Source organism: Chaetodon auriga, chromosome 4 (genome assembly GCF_051107435.1).
Source record: "Chaetodon auriga isolate fChaAug3 chromosome 4, fChaAug3.hap1, whole genome shotgun sequence".
NCBI classification, from domain to species: Eukaryota; Metazoa; Chordata; class Actinopteri; order Chaetodontiformes; family Chaetodontidae; genus Chaetodon; species Chaetodon auriga.
In genome coordinates, this window is record NC_135077.1 from 6,794,401 (window position 1) to 6,807,546 (window position 13,146).

The following is a 13,146-nucleotide window of genomic DNA, read 5'->3' on the forward strand; positions in this document are numbered from 1 at the left end:
TTTCCTGTGATAGATTACCTCTTGTATTCGTATTTATCTGCCAAACTGCTTCCAATTTAGAGTGATGATCTGGATGCTCCGCCAGAATCGCGCAGTTATCTGAAAACAGTCCAGATCAGAATCCAGTAATTTCCATGAATATGATATTGTGATGCTCGTCCTCGTGTTGTCATGAGGAACATGACAACATCTTAGTCACAGGAAAACATCCCTCTAACTGTCTCTGACATTGGATTTGTATGTATAATTGTGCAGTGTGCATCATCTGTGTGTGCTGAGGCCTGTATGCATCTGTGACGATACGATGAATAATAATAGTTCAGGTGATTAATAGGTCTGTCTGAGGGAAGGCGTGTGACTGAGGTGTATGCCTCAGCTGGCCAGCACTTCATCCCACATTAGCAGGAACTTGAAGCTGACAGGTGTCAGGTTGAATCACAGGTGGGCACAGTTTATTTCACATAAAGGTCAAGGGAGCGGCCATTAAAATCAATAAACAACAGTTGAAATCCGCTTCCATTCAAATGTGAAATTTCAGTGGTTGTTTCACCTTAAAATCTTGTGCATGATTGCAGTGACGCTGAGAAGTAATCAATAATCTGAGATTAACCTGGATTCAATATTTTCTATTTGTAGTGAGTATTAATACCCTTTCACTATAGATAATGCGCAGATAATTTGCCATGCAATATATTGGACAATGTTTCGCCTCAATCCAATACAAAGGTATATTCTTAGGAAAGTGAACAGCTGTTGAATGCATTACAATTAAATTTTGTACAAACATTCATGGCTCCAAAAGATGAATCCTGCTGCCTTTGGTGATCCACTGACTTAATCTAGCACCACCAGGATTCTTACATTGGTGGCTCTGAGTGAAATGTCTCAACAGCAATTGAATGCATTGCTACTTTAGTTGCATTGCTGTAGCTTGTGCTTAGCACAAATGAGCAAATGTTAGCATGTTAAAATCGATGATCAGAATCCATTTTGCTGTATGAAAGCAACAGAGGTTTGACTTCTGCGTAAACACAACCCATCCCTCGATTATCCAGAACAGCAGGTCAGCTTTGACAAAACACATTGGTGACTTGCTTTGATGATCAAGACAGAGACCGGAAACACATTAAATTCAATTCCATAATGTCTATCACAGTTCAACGATCACACATGTGGCACCTCTGTATTAGTCTCACTTACTGGAAATATTCTGGTTTAGGCAATGGGGGACACCTGGGTAGAGTGTGCAGGAGGAGGAAGGAGAGGACTCATCCGTAATGATGGCTGTTTTTTCTTTGATATTTAATACTAGATGTATTTGGATATATCCACAATATCAATGAAAGAATGGAAAGCAATGTACAGGCATGCAGAAAAGGGTATGGAGCAGCTACAGTTGTGCAATGTCATCAACACACCCGCTCACACTCACAGAGTACCAGCGACGGGTGTACCAGACCTTGGTCTGCAGGGCATTAACATTGTGCACCGGTCACATTGTCCGTAGCTTTAGGCGACAAAGGTACTTGGTTAGGTTTAGGCAAATGTGTGGGGCGTGTTTGGCTTAAAAACGTTGCTATTACATATGTTAAGTACGTTAAAATAAGTCACTTTTGACTTTCTTTTTCATATGGGACTTGTACAGCAGTCTCACTTCCTCCATACGCAGTCTTGCTCTCTTGATGACTTCACCTGACTTCCTCATAATTATAACTACAGTAGTCATAATTGCTACTGCCACTAGAGGTCGCAGCCCAACAATACACGTAAATATGGATCTTAATAACCTACTTGCACAGACGATTCTAGCATTTTTCTGGTGAGGACAGGCTGCCTTCTCAGTCTTTTGCCCTTCTTGTTATTAGCAGGTGCAAACAGGCAACCAAAGTCTTCATTGACAAACATTGAAATCCCCCCTCAACTCACTCTGTGCACCCACAGAAAAAGCAGCAGGTTTGGAGAAAGGCAAGGCTACCTGTGGAGAGCAGGACAGAGATGTACTGCAGGCGTTCCTCTGTGCTGAACATTGCTTTCTTGTGTTTATGCTGCTCAGATTGTACAGGCTGAGCAACACCGATAAATTGTCTTTGTTGTTTTCTCTCTCACTCAATCACTATCTTTACCATCTTTTTGTTGTCTTGTTCATTTGCCCTTTCTCTGTACTCTGTCTTGCCTTCATGCGCACACACACTAATTACACTCCTGGTCCACCTATTGACTGTCAGGCCTACAGCTGAAGGATAATCTTATCTGGAGAGAGCAGCCCAGTTCACTGCACACTGCCGCCCAGTTGATTAAATGCGCACAGAACAGGGGAAGAAGATTGCGTGTGTGTGTGTGTGTGTGTGTGTGTGTGTGTGTGTGTGTGTGTGTGTGTGTGTGTGTGTGTGTGTGTTGCCGTGTGTGTGTGCCTTTGCCATCATAGGTAATGAAACTGCAAAGTGATGGGTGCATAGCTGTGCCAGCAGTATGGGATTGTGCATGTATGCATTTTGTGTGTGTGTGTGTGTGTGTGTGTGTGTGTGTGTGTGTGTGTGTGTGTGTGTAGATGAATGTAGGCAAGGCTGCCAACCAACCTAGCTACATACAGTACCTTATAGACCTTTATGGATTGAGAGCATTCTTAAGCTGAAACCGATTTGATCATGTGAAATGTGCATTTTCACACAACTGAAAACTATATTTTTCTTATTTAAGAAAGAAGTGGTGAGAGACCTACTGGATATATTGAATGTGGGTGTTTTGTGAATTTTGGTATGAGTAGGACTTGTGTGTTGGACCTGAGACACACTTCTTGCGGGATAGGAATGAACAGCGTTCACGGGGAAAGCAACAAATGGTTAGGATGTCTTAACAAATCACCATTTTATGTGGCCAGCAAGGTCACCCAGTCTGTGCATTTACTCAGGGATCACCTGAGAAATCAGCCGGTGAATAATGCATGCCATCATCCTTTTAAAGGGATTTCTCTGCCAATTTACATTTTGTGAGAATTCAGTCTGTGCTGTCCGCTGTTCTCGAGCAGGGGTGCCACCTTTGGCAAGTGGTGGAAACTGGACACCCATCCAAGAACTGTTGGTGGGTTCCGGCAGTGAAGGAGGTGTTATTCTTCTCACGTTCCCCCTCGTTTTCTGATATTGGTCAGCTCAGTCTGCTCTAATGCTGCACCTCTGTCCACATTCCCACCACCCACCACCTCCATTACTCAAGCCACTATCGCCCTGCTAATGCAGCCATCCATCAGCATGAAGGGCTGAGTGTGTGTGTGTTGGGGGGGGGGGGGCTGATTAGAGGGCGGTAATAAAGCACCAAGGTTTTCTTATTATTTGATGTTCAAGATTTCCCCGTAAATGTATTTACTCATTTGTTTTTGTTGATGGGAGTCATGACCTGCCTGAGCATCAACCCTGGCCACATGACATCATAGTCACATCGTTGTGTGATTTTGATAATCTTTGTTATCTTACTGAGGATAGTTTCAATTTGATTCACACATTGACTGCTTAGAGCAATTTATAGTTAGAGCTATATGGTGGTATTGCTAGTTGCTATAGAGGTGTGTGGGTTGTAGCTACTATTGCTGTAACAGATAAATATTTTTTTTACAGCACTCTAGACTGTGGCCATTTGTGTTGTCTGAGTCTTTCAGAGACAGCTGTAAGATCTAAAATTTATAATGGGGGCACCACAAGCAAGATTCTTATGAAAGCACCACTATTAACAAACAGCTACAAACAACATAATAGGCAAACAAATGGCCACAGTAAGACTGATGGTGGCACCAACTCTCCAGGAGCTCATTGAGATTTCTGCTTTAAAATAGGATCCAGTAGGCTGCCAACTGAAGACAGGCGTGTGACACCCATTCAAAATACAGATTATAGAAATGATCTGCCACACAGAATGAATTTCAATGGAAAAGAAACAAACATTGCTGTAACAGTTTTTTCCTTTTTTGTTTTTCCACTGCTCTGAACCTTGTTCCGCAAGAGGAAGGAAGGGGTCTGGTGTATCTATTAAAAGTCCAACACTCTTCCTGTGTGGGCTGCATGTGAGTAGGTGTGCTGTCTTCTCAAAGAAACTGCTGGTGATGTTTTTAAAATAGCCATTGATAAGAAAAGCCCACCTTTCTGCTTGCGTTACCACAGGTCCTCAGCATGTGATCTTAAATAGCACTGTGTACATACGTGCTTCTCACACTGACTCATTCACTGGTTAGAAAAGGAAAGCGTTGAGCACGTTGAGCTCATTTATACAAGCTGTGAGTCAATGATTATTTTTGTTCTTCAGTCGTCATCCCCATTTTACTCTTTCTGGCAGAAATTTAGCCGTTAATATTACTTGAGCTCTGGGGCAAGGAAGGTTTCCTTTTCCCCTTCCAAAGTTGCTCTCGCAAGTTGAGTTTCAGGACCTGCCAAGCATGAAGTGGTCTCTCTGTTGGGCTGTCGAGGTGCTCCTGCGGGGCATTAATGTGGCCTTCAACAAGTGGAACACAGAGATTAGCAGAGCTATTAGTGTAGCCATTACCTCACGCTGACATTCAAATAGAGAGGTGTGCTGACCTGGATGCTGAGGATCAGTGCTCATTGACTGCAGGTTAATTATGCCCTCAGTGACACTTTTGTCGTTCATAAGACTCTTGAGCTGATGTGAGGACTTCTGTATGCAGGTCATCTATTCTGCATCATCAGCCATGAAAAGTAATGTGGAATTCCTAGAAAATAATAAAACAAGCTGAATAGAGTTTAAAGATCTTGCATCAAGGAACGTCTTCTGCTGTTATTTAGGAAAATGTAGCTAGTTTGTTGAGACATTAGTGCCACCTTTTGGTGGAAACCTTCCATTTTGCACTAATTAGTCTTACTGTGTCTTACTCAGCCAATGACGGATCACAGTGTCTCGTTGGTTAACACAAATTTAATGACCACCCATAAAACAAAATTTGTTCGTGTGTTTGTATGTTTCAGTGATTACATAATGTGGGTCTGAACTTAGAAATGTCACATACATTGTCACTCTGATATGAAACCACATGGCGTCTTAGAAACGTCCTTTTTTTGATGGCACCATTGATGATTGAAGTTGAGCATCCTGATATCCAGTTGATTTATCATATCTACCAGTGCCTCTGGCTGGATGGGTGTGGTTTCCACTTAATTTCAACGTTGCGGACAGCATATCCCATGCCACCTGTGTTACATGACATCAACCCCAACAAAAAACCATGTGTACAATGGTAAAACAACAAACCAGTAAATACACATATTTCACTTGCATTGAAGACAATTCTCAATAGACAAACTGAACTAATTGCAACTCATCATCAACAACAATAGACTGAACTCAGTCTTTTTGTTGCTAATCTGATTCTCTTGTTGCAAATAGTGATTGATTCAGTGTTTGCCACTCAGGGCAAGGTCTCACTTCCACATAGAAGCCAAATAGAAACGCTTTCATCACTGTGTTTGTCTGAGTGTGCCAGTGAAGCCAGAGTACTTGTGGCCTCCGTATGTTTGATGGGTGATGTTGTCATGCAGAATAATGAGGGAGATCATCTCTCCGTGGACAGAAAATCATTCTACTCTTTCCTCTATCCATTCTCGCCTGCCTGAGTTTATCGCTCTCACTCACTTGAGTTCCTTCTTCCACCGCTTGTGCACCGAGACCTGTAAATGTAGTGATATACAGTGACATGCAGCCTGTACTCATAACTCCTGCCTTCCTCCCCTTTCTCTCCATCCTCCCGTCTTCCTCCCATCCTCTTCTCCATATCTGCTGATTCTCCATTTCTTTCCATTCTTCCTCTGTTATCCACTCATTTTTTCCTCCGTTCTTGCCCCTTCAGCAACATTACTGCAGCTTTCCTGATCATACAGCGATGCCTCTGAACTCTTTCTTCTCCTCGTTTGCCCCCCTGCTCCACCTTCTTCATGATGGTGCTGTAGCATTATTGACTGCACAGCAATGCTGAGGGAGTCCAGATAGAACCACATATTGATTGATACAGCTTAACGCTGCAGTGTTGTTTATTCATATTGTGTTCTTCCAGTCCGGTGGTATGTCTGGCTGTCTGACAGCTAGTCTAGACCTTTTTAGCTTTTTTAGCCGTTAGAAATGTGAGCAGTATGTGCAAAGGTTTTTTTTTTAATTCTTTTTTTTTTTGGTTAATGAATAGAACTGTTTGTGTTTGAGGTTTTGTTGAGATTACAGTGAATTAATGGCTTTCTTGCTGGTTGGGCAAGGCCCGTCCTATTACGTATTAACACTTCAGGTGGGCAGAAATAAATGAGATGAAAATGAACTGGATTGAGAAATTGAAAAATGATTGATGTGTGAATAATTTAAATGATGTCAGATGTGTGTCTGGGGTGTGTGAGTCCCAGAAATGCTGAACGCAAATACATGTTAGAAGGTTTTTATAGTTAAAAACACACTTTGACCATCTAATGTCATTTGAACAATGTCGTCTGAGCTCAGGCCCAGAAAGTGAATTATATGTTTGTGTGGAAAAAGAAAATATTCCAGCTACTTCCTGCAAAATGGTTTTATAAGAGGACAAATGTTAGCATTTGATAAACAGTGGGCTGTAGAACTTGGAAACTCTGGAGCATACAGAATGACGCCAGGCATGAAGCCTTGTGTACTTAACTAGTATTTAAACTTCACCAAGAGCCCAGATGAATATTATTTAGTTAAAGAAACTGAAATCCACTCAGAAACCCTCCCTGCAGCTAAAAATATTGAACTTGGCTGGATAACGGGCTGTTAAAATGAGGGATGTGTGCAACTAGTAGCCGTGTCGATGCTACGGTTTGGTTACTGAGGAACGGTTTTAAATGGCTCTCATATGTGATATTTCATTGGAAAATGTCGAACCTTTTAGATTCAATTGTTCCCAATTTTCTGACTTTTAGACTAGTGCACTAATCTAAGTTTAAGCTTGAGCTTAAATATCAGAGAAATTAGTGCTTAGGAACATTGTTAGTCAAAACTTGCAGTAGCTAGTGAATCTATGTGCCTCAGCTGTATTTGTGCAATGTAAACACACCGAGGGCAAAGACACGGCAGACCAGTCTTTCTCACAATGATTCCATTCAAAGACAATGTGAAACACACACAAGACCTTCAAATCACACACTATTATTTTTTAAAATATGGAAATTAGAAGTAGTTCAAGCCTGAAGATGCTCCGGCAGGACACAGTTGTCGGCTGTGAATTCACACCGTCTCAATGAAGGCTTGTGGATTTGGGTTAAAACAACCTAGAACCCTGTAATACAGGGTGATAATGACAACACCCTCTAGTTTATTGGCTCTGATTAATGAGCAACAACAACCCAGAGTGCCTCATCATCAGACAAATTGAATAAAGAGCAGACAAGTACTGGCCTCTTTGTGCTGGCTGCGTCATGTAGCTAAACGATCAATCATGCTGTGAAGATTCTAGACAAGAGACGGAGTGAGTAGTACTCCAGCACTGCAGCGTTCTCTGAAGTGATTGCCTGTTTTGCTTCGACGTGGGAAAATAACAGGGCCATTCAGCCAGTTAGTGCAAGCTTTCATTCGTTGTTGTGCAATCCTTCCCTAATATGGGGCGTACTGTTTTTGCCCATTCATGGTCGAGCACATTCATCACGGTGTCCTCAAACATTTCAAATCATCGCACCGGCCCTGATAAGAGAGAGGTAATATATGCACGGCCTTGATATTTTTAGAAGTCCATGACCGCTACAGCTCATCGATGACGACATGGACGGAAAAGGACACTTCTTGTCTAAAGGGACGCTAAATTAGGCTGATGTCACACTGTGCTGCATCCATAACCTTGTGTCTTTATTTCTGTCCGTCTGTACTTGTGTCTCATTTTCTGCAACTTTGTCCTCACTCACGTGCACGGGACTCACAAAAAAACGGCTGGTCCCCCTTTTAATTCCCCCCTCGGCTTGTCCTCTGCCTCAGTGTTTTTCAGTCCACACTACTCACTTCCCTCATTTCACATGTGACACGAAGAAGAGGGATGGAGTGCGTCTGCATTATTTACAGTTGGTCTAAACCTGGCAGGCTCCACAGCACAGAGCCGTTTTTAGAAACACTGCCTTTGCTTTCGAGACTTCAATGAAAAGGTGAACTTTTATTAACGGAGCTGATGTGGCCGCCGTTTAAGGGAGGAGAGACTGACATAACTGAGGATGAAGCAAAAAGAACGTGTTATGCAATCTGTTCTGGCCGGTTACTGTATACTCTCCAAGGGATGAGAGAGGTAATGTAATAACATCAGCTCATGTATGCTGCATTAATAAATTAACACGCAAATAGGCAGAAGGCTTTTTCCGTTTTAAATGCTGAATTACGTAAGGTTTTCTAACATCAGCTCCACCATGTCTGGGTTTGTACATATTTGAAAGCGTGTACGTTTTCAGTGCTCATCCTCTTGACATTCCTCGTAATTAATTGATTGTGACTCACTGAACTGTCTCAAAAATGAACACATTTCTGGCAGATTTTATGAACCAGCAAGTCTTCCAAGTCTGATCACGAAAACACAAACTGACCTCGTTTTTATTGAATAAATGCAGTGCGCTTACTTATCGTCAGTATATGTGATGATTGGCCATTGCTCTCAGAACTGCCATACAGAGCCTTACACTGTGTTTGGGTCACCTCGGGGCTCATTCTGCCGACACTCAAAATGTCCTTTAGCTGTGCTGTGAGTGCCAAAAATGTCCTTTTGCTTGATGCATTTCATAATCTTGCAACATGACAGCCCTGCACTTACCAACTTCTACTGAACTTTTAAGTGGCTGGTTGGTTCTGCTTCACTGCTCCAAGTTGGTCTAGGAAACTGTAGGCGCAAGTGGCTGTTAAAGCCTCTGTAATGATAATTATTATTAATGTTATAATTATTATTATTCATAACTTTATTAACAAGATATGACTTCTTGAATCTGAAAGGGGTTGCTTGTAGTGGTGAATGAACCTGCAGAGAACTATCATCTGACTCTGCAGTCATGCAGTCTGCAGCTCATTGTTTTAGTTTTATCTACTGTTTTCAGGCAAGAAGTGCCAAAAACCTTAAGAGTGGGTAGAGACTTCAAGCAGAGCGAAAAGAAGAGTGAATACTGGACTCCAAATCGAAGATAATGTTGCTATTCATCTGCTGAATGTGTAAATAGGGAACTGTTTGCTCACAAGTTTGCAGTATCCACTTATACTGCTATAATGAATAATATGTGAGTGTTGGTTCTGCTGCCCCTAAGTGGCTTTAAGGTTTTTGAGTTCAGCATTTTAGAAAGTACTCATTCACTTTCTTCCCAAAGACTGTCAGAGATTGAGAACGCTCTCCTTTGTGTCTTTGCATGGAACTAATGTTCTAATGTTGGTGGGTGATTAGCCTAACGTAGCATGAAGACGGGAGCAGCTAGCCCAGTTCTGTCCCAAATAATGATAAAAAAAAGAAGTCCACCAAAACATCTAAAGCTCACTGATAAACATGTTCGAGCTGTAATGATTCTTGGAGAAACAACAGTTTACACATTCTGCAGTTAGCTGTTTGCCAACCAATGGTAACACCTTGTAACTCCCTCTACAACCGCAAATTGTTGTCACAGTAGTTGCAGGTAAATTTACTGATGGTTGACTCATCAATGAGTCAGCTGTTGAAAGCCAAAACAAACTTTCAGACGCTACTGTGGGTCTTCACTGCTGTCACTGTGTAGTCAATTTACACCAGTCGACAGATAAAGTGGGAAAGAATGGAAAGGAAAAAAGCAATTATATGACAGGTTCCTTGTTGTAGCGGAGGCCAGCCAAACACCCTGTGTCTTCATAACTGTTTGTCTCTGATCTTAACCTGCTGCTCTGTCTGGCTTTCCAGTTGGGGGATTCTGTGCTCAGACAAACCTCTGCAGCCTGGTGTTGTTTTTTCTTAAAGAGTGTGTCCTTTTCTGCCATCACAAATCTTGCATGTACACCATTGTCTAGAGACTGGGGGCCTTGAAGTGAATAGATAGAGTAACTGAGTCATAGCGCCGCTGCCCTTTCCACAGAGAAACTCGTCTGCGCTACCACAGAGGACATGGCGCCAAGGTGCTACAGCTGGGTTTGTGACCTTTAATGCATAGGTTGTGTACATAATGAGGTAGAAGTTTGATGATGTATAACCGAGGAATGTGTGTGTAGGAGACACATTTCTTCAGGCGGTCTGTGGTATTTGATGCAGCATTCATTGCTTGTTAATTTTTGTATCCAAGAGTTTTCCATTGACCAGTGGTTTCTATGTTGTGAGAGAGGAACTGTACAAACTGCTGCGTTGTTGAGCACATCTGTACGTGGGTTCAGGACTGGGTGTACTGCTTTTAAATTTGCAAGTGTTTGCATACATGCATGCACCGTGCAAGTGTTAAAACCAGCTTTCTGGAAGCCGCAGATATCCTAACTATGCAAATCCTCCCATGATGGGATCTGATATAGCTGCTTGGTTTTGCATCCTTCTACTAGACTTGGTGCAATGACCAGCAGGGCTTTACATAACTGTTTAATTTTTTTTAGCAGGTACCTGTAAAATACACGTATTCATCAGAGATTTGCAATGGCAGCGAGGCGCTGACTCCATTTTGAGGCCCTTTGGGAGATATTTTATGCGAGCACCTTACATTTTTCCCAGGACATTATTTCACAGCCAACAGCCACGTCAAATAAAGGTCAGGGAAAGAGTGTGGAATCCACTGGAATACGGTTGATTTAGCTCTCCTTCATTAGCAGTGCCCTATTCTCAAGCACATGTGGGGGAGAGGAGCGCAGAGGGAAGAGGAAGCCTTCAGAACACAGTTCAGCTTCACTTGTTCACAGCCTGTAATGCGTAAAAGGATTATAAGCCTCACTGGCTGTCATCAAACCATCTTTTTCTCGCCCTTTACACCTCATTTTTCCTCATCTTCCTACTCTCTTACTTAACAATCTGTTGTCAGAATTTTCCACTTGTGTTCCTTTTACTGTCTTTAATTTAATTCCAGCCCCTCCTTCTCATTAAAACTCCTCAAGTTGCCCTCCTTTGATGCTCCTCAGTCTCTCAGTCAGCTCCTTTTCTCCGTCTTTGAAATCATTCATTCATTTCCATATCTTTCCCCTCCTTTCTGCCTCTTTTGTCACCAACAGAAGCTTTGGATTTAGAATATGAAGATTAAACATCAAAAGCAGGCAGAAGTGCTGCCTTTAATCACTTTATTGCTTGAATAAAGTGAACAAGCTGTGGGGCATCGGAAACTAAAAGCTGTCATTGCATGGCCACAGCATTTATTTACATGAACACGTACAATGTACAAATGCCACAGTCATTTTAAGTCCGGCCTATTATTGAAGAAGTGCTGTTGCTGCAGAAGCTTGACTTTATTTTGTTTTCTGACCTTTTGCTCAATTAAGTCTGGAAAACAAGGCAATAAATAAAGACGGAGTGTTGACACAGGGCAACACTCAGTCAGGCAATTCATGGTGAAACTCACGCAAACATCTGCTTTTTACTTTGTGGAGGAGGACTTTCTCTCTTTATTTTGGCCTTGGGGCAGAAATAAAGAACCCTGAAATTTGTATTTATGATGAAAGAAAGTCTGACTGCATCATTTATGTATATTCTCTAACAGTGAAGGTATGGCAGACAATCATTATTGAACCTGAGGTATTGCTTCAGATCTTTTAGTATTTATCAGTATTTGTTTTAGTTAGAAATATATTCTTTGACAGAGGAAACAAAAACTTACTAAAAAATGACATGATTACTATTCTATTGTGAGTCTTTCATCACTATCAGTGTTATTGTTATTCTCTGTTATCATTTTGCTTAATAACAAAGTATTTCATATTGACGTGATGAAGGCAGAGGTGGGATATGTTTCATGATGATCATAGAGGGTGTTCTTCTTTCATCTGAAACTACAGAAGTTGTATACAAATTTACTTCAGAGCAATTAGTAATGAATGACTCAATCCATGTGTGTGATTCTTGTATTGTACAGTTGAGACAAAAAAAATGTTCAACAATAAACAGTAAACCAATGGTCTGCTCTTACTACGTCAAGAGCAGACCATTGGTTTACTCTGATGCAAAATACACAATATCTTGCAATTCTGTTTCGATGGCTCCCAATAGTTACTTGACTCCTGTTAGGATCTGATGCTGACTGTCGTAACTCCAACTGGAAACACTTCAAAATGTGGAAACACCCGACGAAAAAACAATCCCAACACAAATCCATTAAGTAGCTGTTGTCGGGCTTTCGTTCACATCACATGATCTTCAGCAGCAGATGATCTGGACGTGATTTCCTTTAAGGAATCTGAAAAAAAAAAAGGAAATTCGAACATGCAGTTCGATTGAAAGTTTCCTAAAGTGGTTGTTGCCTGACGTTAATGTTAATGAACTTGTCATGTCTGTGTGTTTTATCTCCCAGTACCGGATTGGGCAGCTGTACATGATCAGTAAACACAGCCACGAGCAGAGCGATCGAGGGGAAGGAGTGGAGGTGGTCCAGAATGAACCGTATGAAGACCCGGCTCACGGCCAAGGGCAGTTCACAGAGAAACGAGTCTACCTCAACAGGTCAGTGGGAAAGTCTTTTCTAATTTATTGTCAAACATTCATTTGAATGTAGTGTGGCCTCACAGTCCTCAGGCAGTTCATTCAGTACGGTGGGTTAAACCTGTCGCCACTTCATGAGAGCTTCCACAGTGTATGATGTCTTTATTAGAGTCCTCTGGCCAGCAGAACATAAGTGAAGCACTACAGCAGTGAGCTTAGTAACAGTCGGTACTTTGAATGATTATTTTTGGACATTTCTGTTTAGCCTATGGTCTTAGAGTTTGCTCACCACCTGGGACTAGATCTCTCCTTTCTGGACGCTCTTACTCAGAGCAGCTCAGCTCAAAGTTGATCCTTCACCATGATTTTTACCAAAGCTGAAAAAACCTGGAGTGCAAATTACCATGTATATCATATATCAACTGGCTCAGACTACGTTCTTGAATAAGGCTGTACAGGGTTGCACAAATACACACATGCTGCCCACTAGCAGCTTTCTCTGAGTTACTTACTCACAGTTATATGTCACCCCATACTGATGCATCTCATTGCATCCTGTGAGCCTTTGGTAATGT

At 41.8% G+C, this 13,146-nt stretch overlaps 1 protein-coding gene across 1 annotated transcript in view; it reads left to right on the forward strand.

Annotated features, from left to right (window-relative positions):
* LOC143319459 (cytoplasmic phosphatidylinositol transfer protein 1-like) overlaps window positions 1–13,146 on the forward strand; it is a 67,633-nt gene that overhangs the window by 37,575 nt on the left and 16,912 nt on the right. The window contains exon 2 of the mRNA XM_076728467.1: window positions 12,444–12,592. Coding sequence (XP_076584582.1) covers window positions 12,444–12,592 — 149 coding nt within the window. The remainder of the gene's footprint in view (window positions 1–12,443; window positions 12,593–13,146) is intronic.